The 22,625-nt window shown below is 38.2% G+C and overlaps 1 protein-coding gene and 1 long non-coding RNA gene across 2 annotated transcripts in view; one reads left to right on the top strand and one right to left on the bottom strand.

Annotated features, from left to right (window-relative positions):
* The window catches only part of TMX4 (thioredoxin related transmembrane protein 4), a 43,846-nt gene that overhangs the window by 6,490 nt on the left and 14,731 nt on the right, over positions 1-22,625 (bottom strand). The window contains exons 3-6 of the mRNA XM_035005862.1: positions 18,050-18,095; positions 16,314-16,442; positions 12,941-12,986; positions 3,934-4,035 (exon numbers count right to left, since the gene is read on the bottom strand). Coding sequence (XP_034861753.1) covers positions 3,934-4,035; positions 12,941-12,986; positions 16,314-16,442; positions 18,050-18,095 — 323 coding nt within the window. The remainder of the gene's footprint in view (positions 1-3,933; positions 4,036-12,940; positions 12,987-16,313; positions 16,443-18,049; positions 18,096-22,625) is intronic.
* LOC118011253 overlaps positions 1-22,625 on the top strand; it is a 36,216-nt gene that overhangs the window by 3,377 nt on the left and 10,214 nt on the right. The window lies entirely within an intron of this gene.

Here is a 22,625-nt window from a genome sequence, read left to right as displayed (position 1 = left end):
TCAGCGGGGAGCCTGCTTCTCCCTCTGACCCTCCCCCCTCTCATGTGCTCTCTCTCTCATTCTCTCTCTGTCAAATAAATAAAATAAAATCTTTGAAAAAAAAAAAAAAAAGAATGGCCACTTGAAGCAGCCTTCAAGGTCCTGGGCATAGTCCTGAGTGGATGGGTAGCACCAGCTGCCTGGCTCCTCTGAGCTACACCAAACTGGACCATGGGGACTCCTGGATCCAGAGAAAGCCCTGAACGCCAGGCGGGGGAGACCCATGTGGTAGGGCCATGGGATGCATGAAGCTCTGTGGGTTGGAGAGGAACAGGCTCCAATCCACTAAATTGATTTGAACAGTAAAGAGGAAAACATTTCCATCTGAAAAGACTGAGGTTGAAAAATTTCATTTTCATGTGATAGTCCCTAGGGAAGATGGCAGAAGAGTAGGGGACCTGCGTTTCATCTGGTCCCTTGAATTCAGCTAGATTATCTATCAACTCATTTTGAACACCTGTGAATTCAACCTGAGATCTAAGAAAGGAATTGATGCAACTCTATAAGTAGAGAAGTGACCACTTTTTTGCAAGGTAAGAGGTGCAGAGAAGTGAATCTGAGGGGATATATCGGAAGATAAATCACAAGGGGAGGCAACCTCCATAAGCCGGCTACCAGAAAGTAATATAGCAGCGAAGCACAAAATCAGAACTTTTAGAAGTCTGCTCCTCTAAGGGAGGTCCCTCCCTGAAAGGTGCGCAGGTGGCGAAGCAGGGCAGAATCCTAGGTGGGAAGTGTGGTCTCAGGATCCCCGGGGTGACCGAAAGAACGGGGTTGCCCGAAAGAACGGGGTTGCCTGGGTGCAGCAGAGTTCCCAGGCATCGGCGTGGGAAGGCAGCTACAATTAGTGAGCCCGGGAATGGCCTCTCAGCTAGGTGTTGCCATACATCACAAACTGCAGCATGATCGGGGCAAGCCCTCACCAAGCAGGGGCCCAGCAAGCGACAACCGCTGCGAGATCTGGCTCCTTCCCCCAGGAGGAGCGGTGTGGGTGTGCACCATCAGGCAAACGCTCCAGAGCAGGGGCCCAGAGAGTGGCGGGGCCTCCAGGAGACACTCCTCTGCAGCTGGGAGGACTGGTGCGGGTGTGCACCGCAGGAGTCTGCGGGGTTCAGCGCACACAAAAGGGATTGACTACCTTTCCCTGAGGGTGCGCTGGAGAGAGGGGGCCGTGATCATTCAGCTCTGGGGCTGGAGATCAGGGCTCTGCTGCCATTTTTTACTTTTGTTTCATCCCTTAAAATGGTGCGAAAAGGCTTCAGGGAACAAAAGTCACACGGAGCAATGCGAAGCAGCTTCCAATGAGCCGGGCCAGGAGTGGTGCAACTCCACAAAGGTAAAGATGCCTGAGTATCAGTGCAACAGGGCCCTCCCCCAGAAGACCAGCAGGATCCTCGGGCAAATACCAAGTGTATAGATCACTCAGAACTGAAAAACTCCCGCGCTGGGGGAAAATAGTATATAGAATTAGAGGTTGAGCCCTTTGTTTACAGGTGAAAAATAACGTTTACTAATGTAATGCGGTCATCACAAGGCTCAATCAAGAAAACAAACAAAAATCTAAACTAGCAGCCTTGTTTTGACTTACCATCTTTTAAAATTAGGAAAAAGTAGGAAACATAATCGTTAGGCTTATGGGGAACAGTAATTTGACCAGGAAATCACTTCTATGGAAAATATCGTGTTCCTCCTGGCCACTGTAAAAGTTGAATCTTATATATGTATGAATCTAGAAAGATTAATAGAGGGAAGAACTTCCAGGGACACCAGGACCGAGCTTCACAGGACTGCAGGCCTGGGCTCTGCTTTCAGCCCTCAGTTAAAGGCAAAGGTGCCACAGAACATGGAATGCACAGCTGCAGACCTCCTTGAAGGCAAAAATTCTAGCTGTTGGGCGCCTGGGTGGCTCAGATGGTTAAGCGTCTGCCTTCAGCTCAGGTCATGATCTCAGGGTCCTGGGATCGAGTCCCGCATCGGGCTCTCTGCTCCTTGGGAGCCTGAATCTCCCTCTGCCTCTCTCTCTCTCTGTCTCTCATGAATAAATAAATAAAAATCTTAAAAAAAAAAAAAATTCTAGCTGTTATGTACTTTTTTTTAAATACATATTATGGTTGTAGAAAAGGAATCAGAGATACGTGTTTGGTATTTATGGAAATTTATTACCAGAAAATGTAGTATTCTTTTGTTAAATAAAGTTCTCCTCCCAACTTCTTATAAAGGAATAATATTCTATATCATTGAATCACTTGAACAGTCTAGAATCAACTCTCTTTTTCCTATAAAGGAATAATATTCTATATCATTGAATCACTTGAACAGTCTAGAATCAACTCTCTTCTTCCTTCAGTCCAAACCTTAATAATCTTCCTGGACCGATTATTTGAATCTAAGTTTCCAAATGAACTTAGGGCATAGGCAGGCCTGGCCTGATTTTTTGAACTTAACGTTAACATCAAAGATAAAATTCAGAAACTCTTTATGCTGAGTAGAGTTTCCAGTGGTCTTTCAATAGGCTCACACTCAACCTACATTCTCCATAACACCACTTGAGAACCACCCAGGATCTCATGGTGTTCCCCCTACAAAAGCCTCACACTCGTGTGGCTCTAAAATACACCGCTAGAAAGATCTAGCACTAGATAGTAGATGGGAGAAGCATATTTATATCCAGTCAAATTTATATCCAAAGTCAAATCTTTTAGGCCAGACCATCAGAGCCATGTTGATTAGCAATAAGATTAATGCAACCTAATGAATGACATATCTGAGTTCCAGCCCCATCTGTGGAATTAACACCAGTGGTCAGATCTCAAATATAAGCCATAGCATGAATTAAGCATGTCTGCAGCAAAATAAAATCAAGCCTCCTTGGCTTCTTGGAGTATGGCTTTGTCATAGCAAGTTATTTATTAATATATATAAAAGCAATTGCTAACATTTTAAGCTTATTTTTAAAAAGGACTTACTAAAGAGCTGAAATGCATTATACAATATAAGGATAGACTTTAAGATAATCTAACCTGAACGTCTGTCCTTTTTATATAAATTTTTAGTAATCATCAGTTATCCCTATCATACAGTGTTTAGAAGCTTTGTGATTAATATATAACACAATGGCTTTTAAGAACTTCTTAATTAGAGTTTAAAGCTTAATCAAATTGATCAAGTGTGAGTATAAAAAGAAAGATCTAAAAATTATGTAAAAGAGTAAAACATTGCCAAAACACTTATAGTTGCTTATGTAGTGAAGTAAATAAATTTATTATTTCAATTCTTACCTAAAACATCTAGGGAGAAAACACACAGATACCTACTAGATACTAATTTTCATACCTAAAGAAGACATAGTAATGTGCTTTGCATCTTATTTTTTTCCCCACAATAATGACTGTTTTTTTATCTACACTATCTCACAAAATCCACCTTAGGATAACCAGAATTATGTATAAGTAGCAGGTCAGAATTAGAGGTTCAGTTGGAGGATGTGAACAAGAAAAAATCTTGTTCACCTTGTTCAAGGAACAAATTCACAGGTTTGGCCTTATCACCACAGTGTCCAATCAAGTAGGCGATGTGTGAAATCACAGCTGACTTGGTTGTCTTAGAAAGTGACTATGAATTCATGTAAGGTCTCCAATTCTTCTTTCATTACTACCTATATTCTAGGTAGCACACATCTTCAGAATATTTAAGGTTAGGATTAGGAGATAATAATTTAATGAACTTTCCATTATATCTCAAATTACCACTGAAAGTAGTATCAAAAAAGTAACTGCTTAGATTATACACAAAATGATACTTGTTTATGCATCTTTTCTTTCTTGGCTGCTATCTAGTTTTGCATGAAACCCATGTGGCTTTAAAGAAAGGGGGGAAAATGGCATTATCTCTTACCAGACCCATGAAAAGGCCAAAAATCAAGGTGGCCATGACGAAAAAGACATAAGAACACCAAGCAGGAATTCCAAGGGTCACTGTGAAATAGTTGTGAAGATGCTGTAATCAGAAGAAAAAAATAAAATATTTACTTATTACCAAACATGTTTGAATCTCCCTCTCTTGCTAGAACTCAAGTCTGCAAACTCTTTCTACATGTATGAGTTCCCACAAAGTTCACCCAATCTGCATTTATGTGATTCTTCAAGGACAAGTCAAATTTTACAACACTGAAAATCAGAGAGTAATAATCAAGGTCATATCTAGTAAGAGTTATATTTCTTTGTTCATGATCTGGTAGAACTCTGGCAGAATTGTTTTTCTAGCCCCTTCTTTCATCATGAGACTCTTTTGGGTCATTCTCCCCTATAATTCCACATACCTCAATTTTTACTCATCATGTGGCATCCATAAAAAATTAAACTTCTTGGGCCTTTGTCAATTTTTAAGTGGAACTAAATTACTACTTATAGAACATCAATCATTAAAAATGTCCCATACTGGGGTGCCTGGGTGACTCGGTTAAGCGTCTGACTCTTGATTTTGGCTTAGGTCACAATCTTAGGATTGTGAGATGGAGCCCTGTTCCAGGCTCTGTGCTGGGCATGGAGCCTGCTTATGATTCTCTCTCCCTGTCCCTCTGCCCCCCTTCACCCCCACTCCATCTCTCTTTGAATGAATGAAGTAATTAATTAATTAAAATAAAATGTCCCCATATTTCCTTTTCCTAATCAGACCATTACTCTACTCTACTCATCCTCAATAACTTGCCTAAATCACCATAATACTGAAAATATAATATTAGACAGAAGAAAGTTTTCTAGTTAATTCATTATGACTAAATGAGATTCCATCAGTCTTTGAGTAGAGCCCTCATCCCTGCTTACTGTTCCCTGGGACTAGCTTTGATATCAAACATTTAAAAAATGAGTGAAGAGATAACCATTTTTGCTAAAAATTGTTTACATGCTAAGTCATGCAGGTATGAACCTACCAGTTTGGAGTCAAGGCCCACTTAAATGTGGACCTGCAGCAGCCATGCTTCACCATGATGACTTAGTGATCATCTGTGTTAGGCCCTTACAGCTCCAAACCAGTCATTCACTATAATCCAAGCATTTACTGGGCACATGATGAAATCGTTCCAAGCTAAGTGCCACCAGCAAGCAGAGATAACAACTGAATGTCTTGCCTAGAATTGATGAGGTGGATGAAAATGACTCCTAGTTTCTATTTTAATTTAATATTTCTCAAAATCCAAATTACTCAAGTATCTCCCACTGGTTTCCCAGCTTATAAATGTCAATTCAATTAAATACTATCTTTTATTCTGGCTTAATTCTGAATGACAAACCAACAAACAAAAAAGCTTGTTAATGGTCTAGAATAATCTGAGATCTCCTCTCTCCAATTTCATATTCAGTAGAAGAGATAGATCCAAAGACTCAGCAAATATTTTACATACTTATATATGCAAAGTGTTCAATAAATATTTATTGAATTTAAAAAAGATACTAGCATATCCTTCAATTATTCATAGGAAATGCAAACAACTCGTGATTTGTAAAACTATCATCCATCCTCTGTTATGGCATTGGTCATCATTTTATCTTTAGCCAGGGCAATTATTTATTAAGAGTAATCTAACGTCCTGCAGCCCAGGAGGCAAAGAGGTATTTGGGATATCAACAGGTTGCTTCATTCAAACTCTGCTCAATTAAGTTCTAAAATATATCATACAGTTCTCCACTTTAGAAAATTCTTTGTATTCATAGTTTACACTTTACTTGATGACTCAGTGCCACCAATAGAATTAAACTCTGAAATGTGCCAAAGAATTAGAAGATATGGAAAGCCAGTCTGGTTTTGTGTCGACCCAGAGAGGTGTGTATTCTGGAACTTGTTTTATAAATAATATCCATCCGTATGGCTGGAATGGATAATGTCTAGTTATAAGTCCTTCTGCATAGTGTCTTACACCCTTTCTGCAAAATAAATGATTAAAGTAACCCTTAAGAAATTTTCTAAGTTATTTTCTGGAATTCAATAAGTTAAATGACTTTGAATCATTGCATTCTGGGTCACACACTTCTTAGTGCATTCAAAATATCCTCTTATTGTAGCAAGCTCTGCTTCAATTTTCTCTATCAACTTACTATTTATTTATTTATTTTCTAATAAATGTTAGCTGTTATTATTATCAATACTAATTTGATAATAAAGCATTTATTGTTCATACATGATGAAGAGTACAGTTTTTTTTTTTGGAAACCCTAATACATATGCACTTATTTTTTTTTCAACTTACTCTTTAAAGGATTTATTTGAGCCTCTTAGAGAAACCCTGCCATCTTGTGGTCTTTTAGTTGATTAATACTAAAGCCTTATTAACCAAGTTGTGTTTTCACAACTGCAGACATAAATCTTTATCTGTTTACTTTGTCTGAGTTCACAATGGTTTTAGAACACCTTAAGAGTGTTGGGGTTTGTGGCATTAGGTACTTGAAGTCTTGCTGTATGTATGCTTTCATACTGATTTAACTCAGTTTTAGATTCCTGTATTTCTGTTTCTTTAACTGTCAGGCAAAGTGACAGTTCTCACTTGTGGAAAATACTGATCCTTGTCCAATATTATATGTGCTCATTATAAGGAAGCATCTTACTCTGTTTCCTAAAAATGCACAAAAATATCACCTAATGGGGCTGACAACTTCTACAGTACTATTGTAATAGATAATGGAGTTAGAGCTAGTTTTTGGCTACATACAGATTTGAGTGAGAGACTAAATGAAGACACCACTACAGTAGAATAAATGAGAAGAACATTCTACCCAATGGTTAGATGGATTTAAGGAATGGAGCAAAGCCAAAGCGTCCATGGATAAGGTAGAGCCTTTTCTCTCCAGAGAAAAAGAAAAGTACTCCCTCTGGGGACTGACCTACTGCAGGTCAGATTCAATGCTGCCCAAGGGCACCCACTTAGTGAGCCCAGTGCTGCATAGTCTCAGTCAGAGCTGGGTAGGCCCTGAATGACAGAGAACCCTTTGGATTTAGATCCCACCAATGTCACAGGATATACTCTGAGGAGTTTTGGGACAAACCCAATATCCCTTTCAAGCACAGATCAGAATCCTCAAAACATCTTCCCTGTGTGGGAGCAGCTCAGAAAGACTTTCTCTAGTAATGGCCAAGGGTTCAGTTCACCTTCGATGTTTTACCCTTTCAACACTTGCAACAAAACACAACCTTGCAGCTCTTGTAGGCATTAAGAGAGGTATTTTGTGGGTGTACACCATCTCACTGTAATATGGTTCTAGATCATTTTACAAGGAAAAAAAAACTCAAAACAGTAAGAGGAGACATACTACTATCTAAAACACGGTGACATTTGGGGAGTTTTAAAATATATTCTTATTAAGTGCTGGTGTAGATGTGGAGAAAAAGGAACCCTTATGCACTGTTGGTGGGAATGCAAACTGGTGCAGTCAGTGTGAAAAACACTATGGAGGGTCCTCAAAAAGTTAAAAATGGAATTACCATGTGATCCAGTAATTTCATTATGGGGTATTTACCCAAAGAATATGAAAACAGTAATTGGAAAAGATATATACACCCTATGTTTATTGCAGCATTATTGACAATAGCCAAATTATGGAAGAAACCTAAGTGCTCATCGACAGATGAATGGATAAAGAAGATGTGGCATATATGCACAATGGAATATTACTCAGCCATACAAAATGAAATCTTGCTATTTGCAATAAGGTGAATGGATCTAAAGTGTATAGTGCTAGGTGAAATAAGTTAATCAAAGACAAATATCATATGATTTCACTCATGAAGAATTCAAGAAACAAAACAAACAGAAAAAAAGAGACAAACCAAAAAATAGACTCTTAACTGTAGAGAATAACGGTTAACAGAGCAGAGTTGGGTTAGGGGATGGGTGAAATAGGTGAGAGGGATTAAGAGAACACTTGTCATAATGAGTACTCAGTAATGTATAGAATTGTTGGGTCACTATATTGTACACTTAAACTAATATAACACTGTTATTCACTGGAATTAAAATTTTTAAAAAAGTATTCCTACTTCGAAAAAAACACTCTCTTATTATTCTCCAGTCTAAACACTCATGGCCTTAAATTCTCATTGTGAGGTATTTATAAAGCCTTAAATCTTCTCCATCATACAGATTGTCCTCCCAAGGATGCAGCCTACCTTATTGCCTGTATCCTTGCATAACGACGGTGGCACTGAGGTGAGGGAAGTTACATACTATATTAGCTCAGTGAGCAGTACAAATTCGCCAAATGAAATCAAATAACACTGAAATGCATTCAGATGCTAAACCTAGTTAGCAAAAATACTCATTGTACAACTGCCATAGAACCTTACTTTAATCCTGCTATCAGCCTGGATTAAAAAATAAATGAATAAAAAGAGAAAGCATTCCTTATTGACTAGTGAGAGGTAAAAAGTAAAATAATGATGACAATAATGATTAATGAATACAACTAACAAGAAACAGTTGGCGAGTACTGACTAGGTGCCAGGTTCTAGGCTAAGCACTCAAAGTGTTCTAGTGATAACAGTTTATGGCAAGGGAAACTCATGGACTCAGAGATACACACACAGGGTAGAGAACAATGAGTTGTCTCTCTGGAAGAGAGAAAGGTAATACCTCCCTACACCACTGTTGTCAACTGTGAAAAGAGATGAGAAGACAGGAAGGCTGGAAAGTCTCTCCATACATGGGCCACAACAACATGTCAGCCCCAGGATCCCGAACCCCGACTGTGGCACCTGACTCAGTGACAGTACTTCCCAAGTTCAATCTCCTGTGCATTGCTTCCATGGCATGAGCCTCACCTTGTACTATTCTTTAGATTATTAACATTTCTCATTAAGTTGCATAACTTCTTTTAAGCTGAATTTCAAAGACATTTTATATTGCTACTATAAATATAAAATCAGTACCAATTCCATAGCTAGAAGCTGTCTATCCACTCTTTGAGGAACTCCTTGAGTTGTACATCTTCCAGGCACCCGTGACTCTTATGGGGTAGGCAAATGTCAAGACTATATATGAGGATGGGTGTTATAACTAGAGTGGCAATGGCTTCCATGAGTTTATACAAAAATTAAAATACATCGGTGGATACCATCATGACTGGATTGAAATCTGAATTTTAGTGATGGATAGAACATTTGGGATTATCCACCCTTCCCCCATACTGTGGTACAAATTACCTACTAAGGATCTCTTGGATTCCAGGTGACAGCAGGAAGCTCACAGGATCTGGCTTATAACACTATTCAAGGAACTTCTTCACCTCAAGGGTTTAGTCAAGCAAGAACATATGGGAGGTTGGTGTAGAGTTAAGAAAGCCAAATGCAGAACACAACAAAACCCCTGAGTTCATGGGAGCTCAGCTGTGTGGGTGTCTCCTCACCAAGCAATTCTGACATCCTGAGGACAAGCTCTTATTTCCAGAATGCCAGATCCAGCAAGCTGGCTTCATTCCTAAAGCAGAAACTCAAGGACTTTAAGGACTAGTTCAGTAGGCTCATCTTATAGATACTGTTCTTGTTTTTACTTTATCTTTTTCATTACAGAAAAAAATTAATACAGAGAAAGATAAGAGATTTTTTTAAAAATCAGCCATAATTTCAGTATCAGAGATAGCTATTGCTGACATCTGATTAATCTCCTTCCAGGCATTTTCCGGTATACACATAAAAACTCCACACGAACATAACATTACACACACTGTTCTGTTATCTTTTCCCCCACTTAATAACATGCAATTTTTCCTATAGAAGTATTATACCTAACCAGCCACTCATCCAGGGGAGACTGTTGATGAAGAAACACTGACTTCTATCTGTCTATGTATCCACGACATCACAGTAGGATAAAAGAGATTGTGGATGGATGTCAATAACCTCACATCACTGGCATTAGCCACTCTGTGTCTTTCCTTCTTCCCTTGTTTGATCTTTCTTGGAGACCTCTTACACTCACTTAGTTCTAGCCATGTTCTTTCCCTCTCTCTCTCTCTCTCTCACCACATACTATGTTCCTTTTGTTCACTGTTAATATCGTTGCACTATAGTTTTATATTGTTTAGACATGAGTTATAAACAGATTATGTTCCCCACAATTATACATTCAACATTGAGGAAAGGATCCTGGACAAGGGAGAAGGGCTGGCTAAATATGCTGAGTGAGCTGGGTAGTCAGCTAGGAGGACTTGCTCATTAAATGGTTCTTTAGGTGCAACCAGGCAAGACTGCACCTCAAAGCTGAAGTGGAAACCTGACAGATAGCCAAGGATTGGGTCTCACCAGGCTGGAAATTATGTCCTCTGTAAGAGGACAAGGGCTAGATTATAGAAACAGGTTGTGAGAGCCCTTCCCAGAGATTTCATGGAAGGCTGAAAACTTGTTTCTAAGAAAAGAAGAAACTACAAAAGTTGTCAAGAGGCTTGGGGAAGCTAGATGCTGATACAGAGGGTGATACCAGATTTCTCTCATAGATTTTTAAAGTAATGAATACACACACATGGAGAGATCAAAATAATCTACAAACCTCCCACTTATGTTTTTAGTCATATTACCCCCTGCTACACACACACACACACACACACACACACAGAGTAAGGGCAAATACATTAGTGATACCAATAAATATAAATGGACTAAATTTACCATTTAAAAGAATTACTTGTTGCTATATGCTTTTTACAAGACTCATTTAAAACATAACAACAAGAAAAAGGCTGAAAGTGGAAAAACATTCCAGGCAAAAGTGACCAAAAAGAAAAAAAAATATGGTATTAATATTAGATAAAAGTGACTCTACAGAATGTAAAATGTAATTGTGTGTCAAATTTAACAATTTATCCTATAAAACTATCTTCTTTTGTTCCCTGTTTAGATATCTGGAAAGACATTCTAAGTATACATATATATATATATATAAATATATATACTCTACTTTTCAGTCACTAAGAAGAACATTTTCATTGGGGTATCTGGGTGGCTCAGTTGGTTAAGCATCTGCCTTTGGCTCAGGTCATGATCCCAGAGTCCTGGGATCAAAGCCTGAGTCTTGTCCCTGCTCAGTGGGAAGTCTGCTTCTCCCTTCTCCCTCTGTCTCTCCCCCCATTCATGCTCTCTCTCACTCTCTCTCAAATAAATAAATAAAATCTTAAAAAAAAAAAGGAAGAACATCTTCATTGGTTATTCAGAAATGGATCATATTCTCTTCTCCAAGTTGCCCTTTCTTTGTAGTCTGATGCATACACACAGATCTGTTCATGCTGCCCATGGCTGGAGCACTGTGCGTATAAAGATAAAACACCCACTCCTGGCCTTGACATGACAATGCCACACATTGTAATTATTTGCATGATAAAATGAAAAACTGTAACTCCTTATCTAAAGTCTTATTTATCGAAGCACAAAATGCCAAGTTATATGAGGTCAAAGCAATTATTTTTCTCCCCAGATACTATATTTGAAAATACACCTTTTTAACAGTGCGTTAAAGTCATGACCAACTTCCATCTAAGCTCTTCTTAAACCACTAAACAAATTCATCTCTTGATTTGCACTTATTGTAGGTTCTATGCCAAGATCTTGCTCTTACAATTCCTGACATCCATCTATTATGACTATCCTGTTGAATTAGACATTATAAGGCTACAAGGTTCTCTGATGGCGATCAGAATATATGACTCTGTCAACCCTTAGTGTCAACATACTGCAAAAGGCAAAATCCTTACTCTCAATTCCCAATTGGCAATTCATAATTCTCAAACCCTGAATAAACTTCTCATCAGTGTTAAGAAATATAAAACTCATACGATCTGGAGAGAGGGAAAATCCCAGTTATTGTTTAATATCATACACAAGTGCCAAAAAAACAGTTAACAAACTTTAAGAACTACTGAATCCAAGTGACAAACTTAGTTCCTGTTGTTAAGAAATTCTGAAGTTAGTATTCCATCTCACAAGGCAGAAAATAAAATATAACTGAAAAACTGGGACACAAAAGATTGTTCTTAAATTTCCCTAAACATATATCAATGTGCATGAGAAACAGAAGAAGATTCTTCATGAACTCCTTGAATATGAAGTTCCAAATATAATATCATGACTTAGAATCATAGCCTTGAAAAGAACAATGTAAGGACTCACTTCTAAAGATTTTTTGAAATACTTTAAGGATATATATTTAATTCCACAGCAAGTTTGTTAAATTTGGCAGAATTTAGCCCACCCTACACATAAAGGGAAGTAAAAGATTATGTAACACATTCAAGATTATATAACTGTTCAACATTTTAACCTAAGTAACAGTTCTAACTCACTGAAATGACTTAGTGAAACGATAAAATTGCTTATAGTAGGGGTGCTCAAACTTTCTTAAGGCTTGTGGGCCACATGGTCTCAGTCACAGCTACTCAACTCTACCACTGTAGCATGAAAGCACTTCTAGATAATAGGTAATGAATGAACATGGTTGTGTTCCAATAAAACTTTACTTATAAAAACAGGTGGCCAGCCCCCACGCTATAGTTTGCAGATCCCTGACACACAGTATCACTTTCAGGCTTAGATAATCTTTGACCTATAGGGAGATTCTGACAATGGAAAATAAGATGAAGTAAAACCACATAAGCCCTTTCAGCTTTAATAAAGGGATCCATCACTGGTCTAAGAAAATATGACTGACACAGTAGTTACAGGTCTTTGTTCAATTTATGCCCTTCTACACAGGGACACAATTCTACTGGGGACCCCATATGAGAGCAGTTGTGTGGCTTAAGAAGAAAAGTGACATTATAAAAGTATTTGTAAGTGTTTACTTTCCTATTGTTTAGAAGCTACATTTTTACTCTTTAAAAACCTCTCTGTAAAGATAATCACAAAAAGTATATTTAAGATTACTCACCCATATCTTGCCAGAGATGCTAAAAAGACCAGCCATTCCAGACATCCTAAAAGAAAAATGAATAATTGAAGAGAAGGAGAACCACTGGTGATGTATACTATGAAAAAACAAGGGGCGCCTGGGTGGCTCAGTTGGTTAAGCATCTGGCTCTTGATCTCCAGCTCAGGTCTCGATCTCATAGCTGTGAGCTCAAGCTCTGTGTTGGGCTCCATGCTGGGCATGAAACCTACTTTAAAAACAAAACAAAACAAAACAAAACAAAACACCTCAGGTCACAGGGATCTGCCCCTCCACTTTTTGCAATATGTTGTCCTCTCTCCTGGATTCACTTCCATTCACATAAAGCTTAGATTCCATAGCCTTCATTTCAATTCTTCTGTTATAAACACATTCAAACCCCTGGGCCTTTCTCCCTCCATCATACATACCTGGCAAAAACCCCTACTCTGGGTAGCTGCATGTCTCTGGGGAAAACCACATGACCAGCTGATTGCTCTCCCTTCCCAGTCACAAACCTCGGGAAGCACTCAATACTGCACTGTTATAGGCTCTACCCAAGATGATAGCTCATGTCTTTTCCCTCTCTTCAGACCTTCCACACCCTCCCCTTCCCATGCACGCTCAGCTAACAAATACTCCTTGTACGTCACTGCAAAATCAGAAGCCATTATGTGATCTCTCTTATCTTCCCACCACCAAATCTGAGTCTGCCGTACACCTGATCCACCTCCTCCTGTTACGACAGAGAAAGTAGATCTGACCTACCATAGCCTAATTCCTCCACTTGTGCCACGGATCCCATCCCTTTGGTCTTGTTAATGACTTGGTTCTTTCTGCCATCCCTCTTCCTGCATTAGCAATTTCTCCCTTTCTGCGGGATCATTTTCTTCGGCATGAAAACATGTTCTACCCTCTCTTATCTTTTAAAAAGTGCGTTCTTGGACTTCACAGGGCTCTCCAGCTCCACAAACTTCTCCAAAGAGTAGTCTATGCTTACTATTTCTTCTTCCTCACCGTACCTTTAACCATTCAAATCTGGCCTCTGTCCTTACTACTGTGCTATCACTATTTGTGATAAGGCCATGATGACCTTGCATTGCTTCATCCAACATCCATGTCTCAGACTCAATCTTCCTTCACCCCTTAGTAACATGGGACACAAGTGACTACTTCCCTTTCTTGAGCACCCTTTGCTTAGCTTCTAGGAAATTGCATACCCCTGATGGTCCTCCTGCCTCACTGGTACCCATTTTCAGTTTCCTTTTGTTGGTCCTTCCCTACCCATCTTCTAAATTTTGGGGTGTCTCTTGTCTCAGTCCCAAACACTTTCCTCTTTTTTCCTCCCTCTAGGTGATTCTTTCCCTTCTAAGGTTTAAATACCATATACGTGCTTTGTATTTGTGTTCCTGAATTCTCCATGGAGACCCATCTCCATATATCCAACCTGACATCTCTAGAAGGAACTCTGCCTCTCAAACTCTCAAGCCCTTGCTTTTCCCTTGTTCAAATCAGTAACTGACACCAAGGCCCACCAAGTACTTAAAACAGAAACCCAGGAGATTTTCTGTGAATCTTCCCTCTTGCACGTTAGCCAAGTCGACCTTCAAAGCATATTTCAAATTCTCTCAATGCCCACTTCTGCCACTCTGTTGGGCACACTACTGCCACCCTTAGGCTGGACACTGCAACTGTCTCACCTCATCCATTTGTGCCCTCTCCAACCTCTCCTCCTAAGAACCATCGTCTTTTTTTTGTTTTTTAAGATTTTATTTATTTATTTGATAGAGAGATAGATAGAGAGCAAAAGCAGGCAGAGAGGCAGGCAGAGGGAGAGGGAGAAGCAGGCTCTCCGCTGAGCGGGGAGCCCAATGCAGGACTCGATCCCAGGACTCTGCGATCATGACCTGAGCCGAAGGCAGCTGCTTAACCAACTGAGCCACCCAGGCGCCCTAAGAGCCATCTTCTAATTGTATGCACTGACATCCAAGTTCCAAACCGAGGCTGCAGATCTGTATGATCTGGCTCCTCCCTGCCTCTCTTTCTTAGTGTATACCGCTCCCCCTCCCTTTCTCTGTGCTCAACCTTGGCCATCTTTCTGCTCCTCAGTAACATGAGCTCTTCCCAGATGGTGGGCTATAGCCATGCTATACCCATTGTTGGGAATACTCTCTCCATGCTCTTTACCTAGCTAGGTCATTCTATCCTTCAGCTCTCTCTGCTGCTCCACCTCTCATCCGATGGAGGCCCATGCCCCCCCATTTAGTCTTGTCTTAGTAAAGATTTGTTTGTTTTTAAAGGTAGCTATCCAGATTAAGATTCTTTATATCCCTAGTTTTTTTTTTTTTCCTTAATCTGTCTTACTTTAAGTTACCTAAAGAGAGCAGCTCTGTCTTGCTCACTGTTTAATATCTAGCACCTAGAACAGCATCTGGCATAAAATCAGTGCTCAAATATTTGTAGAATGAAACGCCAGAGGTGAGGGGCTTTTACTTTTTTAAGATTTTATTTATTTGAGAGAGAGACAGAGCACAAGCGGGGTGAGGGGCAGAGGGAGAAGCCGACTCCCTGCTGAGCAGGGAGCCCAATGCGGGGTTCAATCCCAGGACTCTGGGATCATGACCTGAGCTGAAGGCAGAAGTTTAACCGACTGAGCCACCCAGGCACCCCAGTGAACTGCTTTTAGAGTAAGCTCTGTATTTCCTGGATAGTATATAAATGCTACTGGATGATTTATTCCTGAAATATTGCATAATTTGATTCTATTTTAACAGGGATATTCCTTATTCTTATATACACTAACATAAATTTAACTACAATTATGACAATTCATTCAAAATTAAAACAACTGTGGAAAAAGTTAGTATGGCTTGGCCTTAATTTACTTCACCAAGAATTATACAGTTTGACATTATGGACAAAAGTTACCCCCATATGTGTTCCACTAGGCAGCTAAAGACACCGTAGGTTTTATTTTCCACATAGATACAATAGCAATTCCTTCATAAACTATAATTCAAGAAAGCGTTAACTCTTCTATTTTATCAATAATTTAAACAGAAGAAAGAACAGTAAATGATATTCAATATCATATTTTGTAAAGAGAAAATAGTTGATATGGCTCAGTGCAACAGTCAGAGGAAAGGCTTTTGTAACCCACGTGAATTTGCGATACTTAATTCCCAGCTAACAACTGGCTGAAACATGTGGGTCATAAAACTAGAAACACAACATTGGCCAAGTATGGTCATGTGTAGTCAGGGTAATCAGAACTGAATATGAAGAAAAATGTAGACTTGCAGGGTCTATGGGCTGTTTAACTTAATACCTCCTGCTTTATAAATAACACCTTGTTATAAGAAAAATAACAAGTTACGTCAGAGAAGCTGGGGATTTCCAGCCAGTCAGAGGCTCCACTGATTGCCATTTTTTCTCTAAGATATAATTCTGCAGGTCTTCATAGACTCCTGGGCCACGGTAACGGCGGAATATCCCATCCTTTGCACTATAAATTAGAAAAACAAACAGAAAATAAATCTATTAAAATAACAAGTGTTACAGATAATAAAAATCAAAATAAATACTAGTTTTACATGTGAACTCCACTTTGAATTTTAACTTGACTCAAATGAAGAAAAAATTATAGTTAGGCATAAATATTAATCTATTAGAGATTAAGAATTCCAAAACAGCAAGCATTACACATTCTATTTTATCACTGCACAATTTGAGACCATAAGCAAAGTTCTTGGCAGTGTCTAATCTACCAAGTTATTTTTATCATTTTTGCTACCAATTATTTCAATTTTTCTCTTACAATGGCAAAAGAGTAATTGTTATCAAGTTTTAAAAACTTGTATCCAGCTTTCCAAACTTATGTCATCCAACCCCCCCCCCCAAAAAAAATTAACAAAACACCTGTATTCTCACAGGCCCCTCAGTCTTTCTCTTTCTTGCCACAGTCCCCTTCTTGAGGGAAGAGTCTGCACTGGCCATTTTCTCCCCATGTATTACTCATTCAGCATTCATGTGACTGGTGGTTCTGCTTCCACAACTCCATAGAAATTGCTCCTATTGGGGGTTTCCAATGACTCTTCAATGCCATATGCATAGAGCACTTTTCTGTCATTTTTCCCTGTCTGTCATCGGCACTGTCCACTACTGACCATCCCTTCCTTCCTCCTTTCCATTGGCTTTTTTGACATGAGCTTCCTTGGCTTCTTTTTACTACTCTGACCACCCCTGTTCAGTTCCTCACTCCCTGTCCTCCCTTGCAAATGTCCTAATGTTGGTCAACCCCAGGTTCTATCCTTGACCTACTTCTCGTCCCATTGTGTATGTTCTCCCTAGATACATTGCAATGTTTATCTACCTCGATGCTGAGGAATCTCCAATACATGTCTCCAGTCTAGATCTTTCTTCTGAGCTTTAGATCCTGGAATCAAACTATTACGTAAACTTCTCCATTTGGAATTAACAGGCACTTCACACTGTCTTCTCCATTCTGGCCTCTATCTTCCAAACTTCATCTTATTCGAATGGCTCCTCAATAGCTTTTATGAGTTCTACATGGTCCATTGGTAGTCATCACAGGCTCTTCCTTCCTTATCGCTAACTAGTCACCATGTCCCAGTGATCCCACCTCCTAAGTATCTTCCCCTTTCCCTTCCCCTATCACTACCTGAGCCTCTCTAGCCTTATCACCCAAGATGATCCAACTGCATCCTTTGGGTCAGAACCAGTTACAGTCCTCAGAAGGTATCTCATTTTCTCCCAGGCTTTCCATGATATCTCCTGTATCTGGAAAGGCCTTCTCCACCCTGTCTGCTTAACCCAATTCCTACCTTTCATATTATTGGAGAAATCTTCTTTGACACCACCCTTCCCCTCCTACTCACTGTCTAACATTAGGTGCCTTTCCCCTGCTGTAGTCTGGGCACCCCTCTCTTCTACCAGCTATCATTCAATGCACACCAGTCTTTCTCTCTTCAAACGTTAAGCTGAATGAGCAATGGCTATGGAAAACAACTTAGAATTCCTGATATACATGTACTACTTTTGAATCTTTTCTAATGTTTCTAAGTTTCTAATCAGAAAATTATTTAAACTTACTGAAAAAATGCTGGGAGAGTAGTGACAAAGAAGCGGCCACTCAAACCTATAAGAAGCATAAACAAAAAAAGTTACAAGTCAAATTCAAACTACCCCAAGCACCTGACTTAACATTGTAAGAACTAGCAGCCTTGAGCTTGTTTTCATAGCCACATTATTAAAATTGTTCCAATTATTTAATCACATTTACCTTTTTTCTTTTTACTTAAATAAATCATATTTTTATCCATTTTTACTTACCTACCACTTTCTGGTCAGTGACATACAATTTGCTTATCTTCGATGTATTACACTAAAGTTTTCTGGCTTGTGCATTGCTTGGAATAGTATGGTGGCTGAAAGGACAGGTTGTAGAGTCATGCAATCTGGCTTAAATACTAAATTCTCCAGTTACTAGCTTTGTGACCTTAAATAAATTACTTAACCTTTCTGTAAAATGGGTATATTAAAGCCTGACTGAATTGTTCTGAAGTGAGATTAGATTGGTGTATTAAGTGCTTAGCACATACTACGGACTAAGTAAATTATAGATATCATTATATGTTATAGGCTTAAAAGGAATAAAGAATATGAAATAATAAGATCATGTATAATCTTTTCACATTTATAAAATTTGTAATTTCTGTCAAGGAAGTCTATGTACTTTAAACAGATTTTTTTCAATTTGTCTCAGCAAACATTTACTGAACAATAACCACATATCAAGTGCTATGCTAGGTACACGTGAAGATAAATAAAACCCTTAGTCACTCATCAAATATTTACTAAGCAACTTCTTTGTTCCAGGGACTGTGATAATGGCTCAAGACACATACATAAGCAAAAACACAGTCTTTGTTTTCACAGAAGTTACAATCTAGTGGCAGAGGGAGAGAATTTAATCAAATAATCATGACCAAAAACGGAGATGGATGACATCAAGGAAAACGGCATGCAACAAAAACCTGCATGACGCTAGGAGTAAAGAACAGATCCCTGCTCTTTATTATTAACTAAATAATATTTATGTGGGCACGAAGAGTGAGTAAGGCCAGTTCTGACAAAGAGAAGGAAAGCTAAAGGATCCTCCTGGCCTGCATGATAACATGGCACAGATATCATTTTCACATTTCTCATTATTTCTGCCTTTCCCACTGAAGAACAATCTGGACAAAATCAAATCCCTAGTTTAATAAAGTGGCTCAAATTTTACATCTCTGTGATGACTTGCAGTTTGAAATACTGAAGGTGTATTTTTAATAACAAGGGATATTTGCTTCTACTCATTTTATAAACTAAATCCATACTCAGCAAAATAATTTATTGACTGATGATGACGAGTCTTCCCAAAGAAGACTCATATCCAAGCAAGTAACTCTAAAACACCTGATGGCACTTAAAAGCAAACACAGTATTCTGAAGGCAGTAAAAGTCAATGTTACAAAAAGAAACATAAACTTCATACATTTATGATCGTACATTTTTTTAAAGGTTGTACTGGCAGGAACAGAAACAAAAGTGACCTGAGAGGTCAGCTGAGGATTGGAATAAGCATCTCTGTCTACAGGACATTCTCACCTCTAACAGGCTTGGAACTCCACTCTACCAAGAAACAAAGACATATTTTAGTAGAGTTCCAAATCTAAATTGCCAAGGGAAAAAGGACTGGTAATCCTAAAGGCTTGAAAATTATTATATGTTTTGCTTATTACAAAGTTTCATATCTCACTTCTTTCCTAGTTACAGATTTTTATGACTACCCCAAATCTTATATAAGGACAGTCACAGTGTTAGGGAATTATGCTTTATTTACATGGTCTTTTAAAATAGAATGCACAGGGGCACCTGGGTGGCACAGTCAGTTAAGCATCCGACTCTTGGTTTTGGCTTAGGTTGTGATCTCAGGGTTGTGAGATTGAGCCCCACATCTGGCTATGCACTCAGTGTGGAGTCTGCTGGATTTTCTCCCTCTCCCTCTGCCCCTCTCCCCAGTCAAGCTCTCAAATAAATAAATAAATAAAATATTTTTTTAAAAAATTAAAAATTCTTCATATGTTCTTGGTCATCACTGGCCACGGCAATAGATTAAAAAGTAAATAAATATAAAAAATATTTCATAAAACATATGAACTTACACAGTATATATAACAATATTTCCAGATTCACAGGCCAGCTTGCCTGAAGTCAAACCCCACTTCTGCATCTTAGTAGGTTTTAATCTGGGACAGTAAATTTAAACCATCAGTTTTCTCATAAATGGGCATCATAATATCTATCTCAGTATTTTTCAGTATTAAGTGATTTTATATTTATAAAGCACATAGAATACAGTATTTAACATAGAATAAGTACTAAATACATGCTAGCAAATATGTTCTATATTTAAATCTCTGATTCAAAGTTAGAATAAAGTAGGATGCAATAAACTAATTTAGTGTTAAGCGCTTTGGAAATCATACATTATTTTGGATAATGTGTCTTTACAAATAAATGTGCCCATGAAAAAAGTGAATACAGAAGAAATAAGAAAAACAACACAGTGAAAGATGAGTCTCTGAGAGTTTTCTTTACCTTTCTGGTTCAGACTAAAAGGACGCTCATCCCCAAAACTGTTAGAATAAAGGGTATGAGAACTTTATGGCTCTTGATATGAATTGCTGTGCTTTTTTCCATAACTATTGTACCAATGTACAAGATCACCAATTAAAGTTCATTTAAAATAAAGATTAATAATAAATTCTAACACCTCAAAACTGCTGTCATTTATGTTTGTCAACATTTCTTCAAATGACAACCCATGCAGGATACTAATAATAAGATCACAGCATCTAACACAGATATGAGTTCAGTTTGATGTCTGGAATAATACCCTGTCACTGAAGATGTCTTCAGGACAATTAACAACAAAATCAAGAACAACCAAAGTAGCCCTTAGATCATGACACACTACTAAGTCCTTGAAGATCTGACACCATAGGAAACTTACCTCAAATAAATGTCATTTCTGAGAGGCTAACAAATGTCAGAAAGGTTTGGGTTTCATGTCATTGCCCCAAAAATGTCTTCTAACCTTTAATACTGATGCTATCAAATATCAAGGGAGGCTCTCATTACCTGAAAAGTTAAAACATGACCAACTTGGAACAGATAAGCATCATCTGAGGTTGTGGGCTTTAAGGTCTAAAAACAAGGCAAGCATGATCTTAACAAAGGATTACAACAGCAGGGCAGCAACTCATTACAAAGGTTGGCATCATGATTCACTGCAAGAAACCTCAGAAAGTGTAGAACAAGTGCACTCTTAAACTTTAACTGAAAGAGATAAGGTTTGACCACAAGGTTTCCCAACATTTCTGCATGTCTTTTTTACTTTATGGGGAACTTTACTTTAAAATGAAGACTGCAACATAAAAAGGGCATTAATCCAAAATGCAGGACAAAAAAATTAATTTCTTATTATTAAGCTTATCTTAAACATGTATATCAAAAGAAAGAAAAGAATTAAAAGATTAGAGAAAGAAAAATTATACCAGGGAACTATATTTTGATATGCAAAAACACAATAGAAATGATTTAAGTTCAATACTTAAAAAATGGGGATAGCTGTAAGCTTTGGTTCTACCATTATTAGCTGTGTTACTTTGGGCATGTTACTTAACCTCTCTGAGCCTCAGTTTTCTGAGTAATATAGAGATAAACAGTTCTTCCTAGGGTTGAATGAAGCTAAAATATATGTAAGTGCCTAACACAACTATAGGCTGAAGTAAATGCTTAACTAAATGTTAGTTATTATCACCAAAAGAGTAGCAGAAGGAAAGGAATGAAAAAAAAAAAAAAAAGTAGAACTAACCTTACCTTTGAGACTGAAATAAAGTTGTCAGTATAATACAAAAGACTAATTTTTACAATTATAAAATTAAAATATGAACACCAACTGAAGCACAGTAAACTAAGTTGGCTTTTGCAACTGATTAGTGGTTTAAACACAATGCTTATTCTTGGCTGCGGTAGGAGTCTGGTTTACCTCTAGTCTAGTGAACTAGCCATCACCCATGGGTACTCTATGAGCAGCTGCTATTTTCCTGTCCTTGACAACTAAGCTCATCTGCATGGAACAGAAGGTTCAAGTGCATGCTCATTGCATTTAATTTCCCAAAGAACATGCAACTGATACATCACCTGGTCTATGCAGTATTAAGCAGGCAATGCCATGTAATATAATCTAAGGCCTTTCCTTTCCTTGACTTCTACATCTCAGCTGTAAAATACAATGTATAATCCCTAATCTTTATAATTCTGAAAATTTATTTTCTGTTCAAAATTCCTAAGAAAATCTCTTATGAGATGTACCAATGGAAGAGTTATAGGCATAACTAAAGATTATGCAGAAACACTTCAAAAACTCTTGCTTTCACTTCTTTTTAAATTTTACTTGCAGGGAAAAAAAATGAAATGATGCCTTATTAGCACTCCTGGCAAGGCAGCCCTAATGAAAGAATAGACAAATGGAGATCTGTAACCAAATATAAATCTGTACACAGAAATATCCAGTAAAGTACTCAATTTGAGGAAAAGTAGTATTATTTTGATTATTTCC

The sequence above is a fragment of the Mirounga leonina genome, unplaced genomic scaffold, assembly GCF_011800145.1.
Source record: "Mirounga leonina isolate KUSES-001 unplaced genomic scaffold, KU_Mleo_1.0 Mir_150, whole genome shotgun sequence".
Taxonomy (NCBI): domain Eukaryota; kingdom Metazoa; phylum Chordata; class Mammalia; order Carnivora; family Phocidae; genus Mirounga; species Mirounga leonina.
Note: the sequence above shows the minus strand (reverse complement) of the source record. Positions and strands in the feature narration are given on the sequence as shown.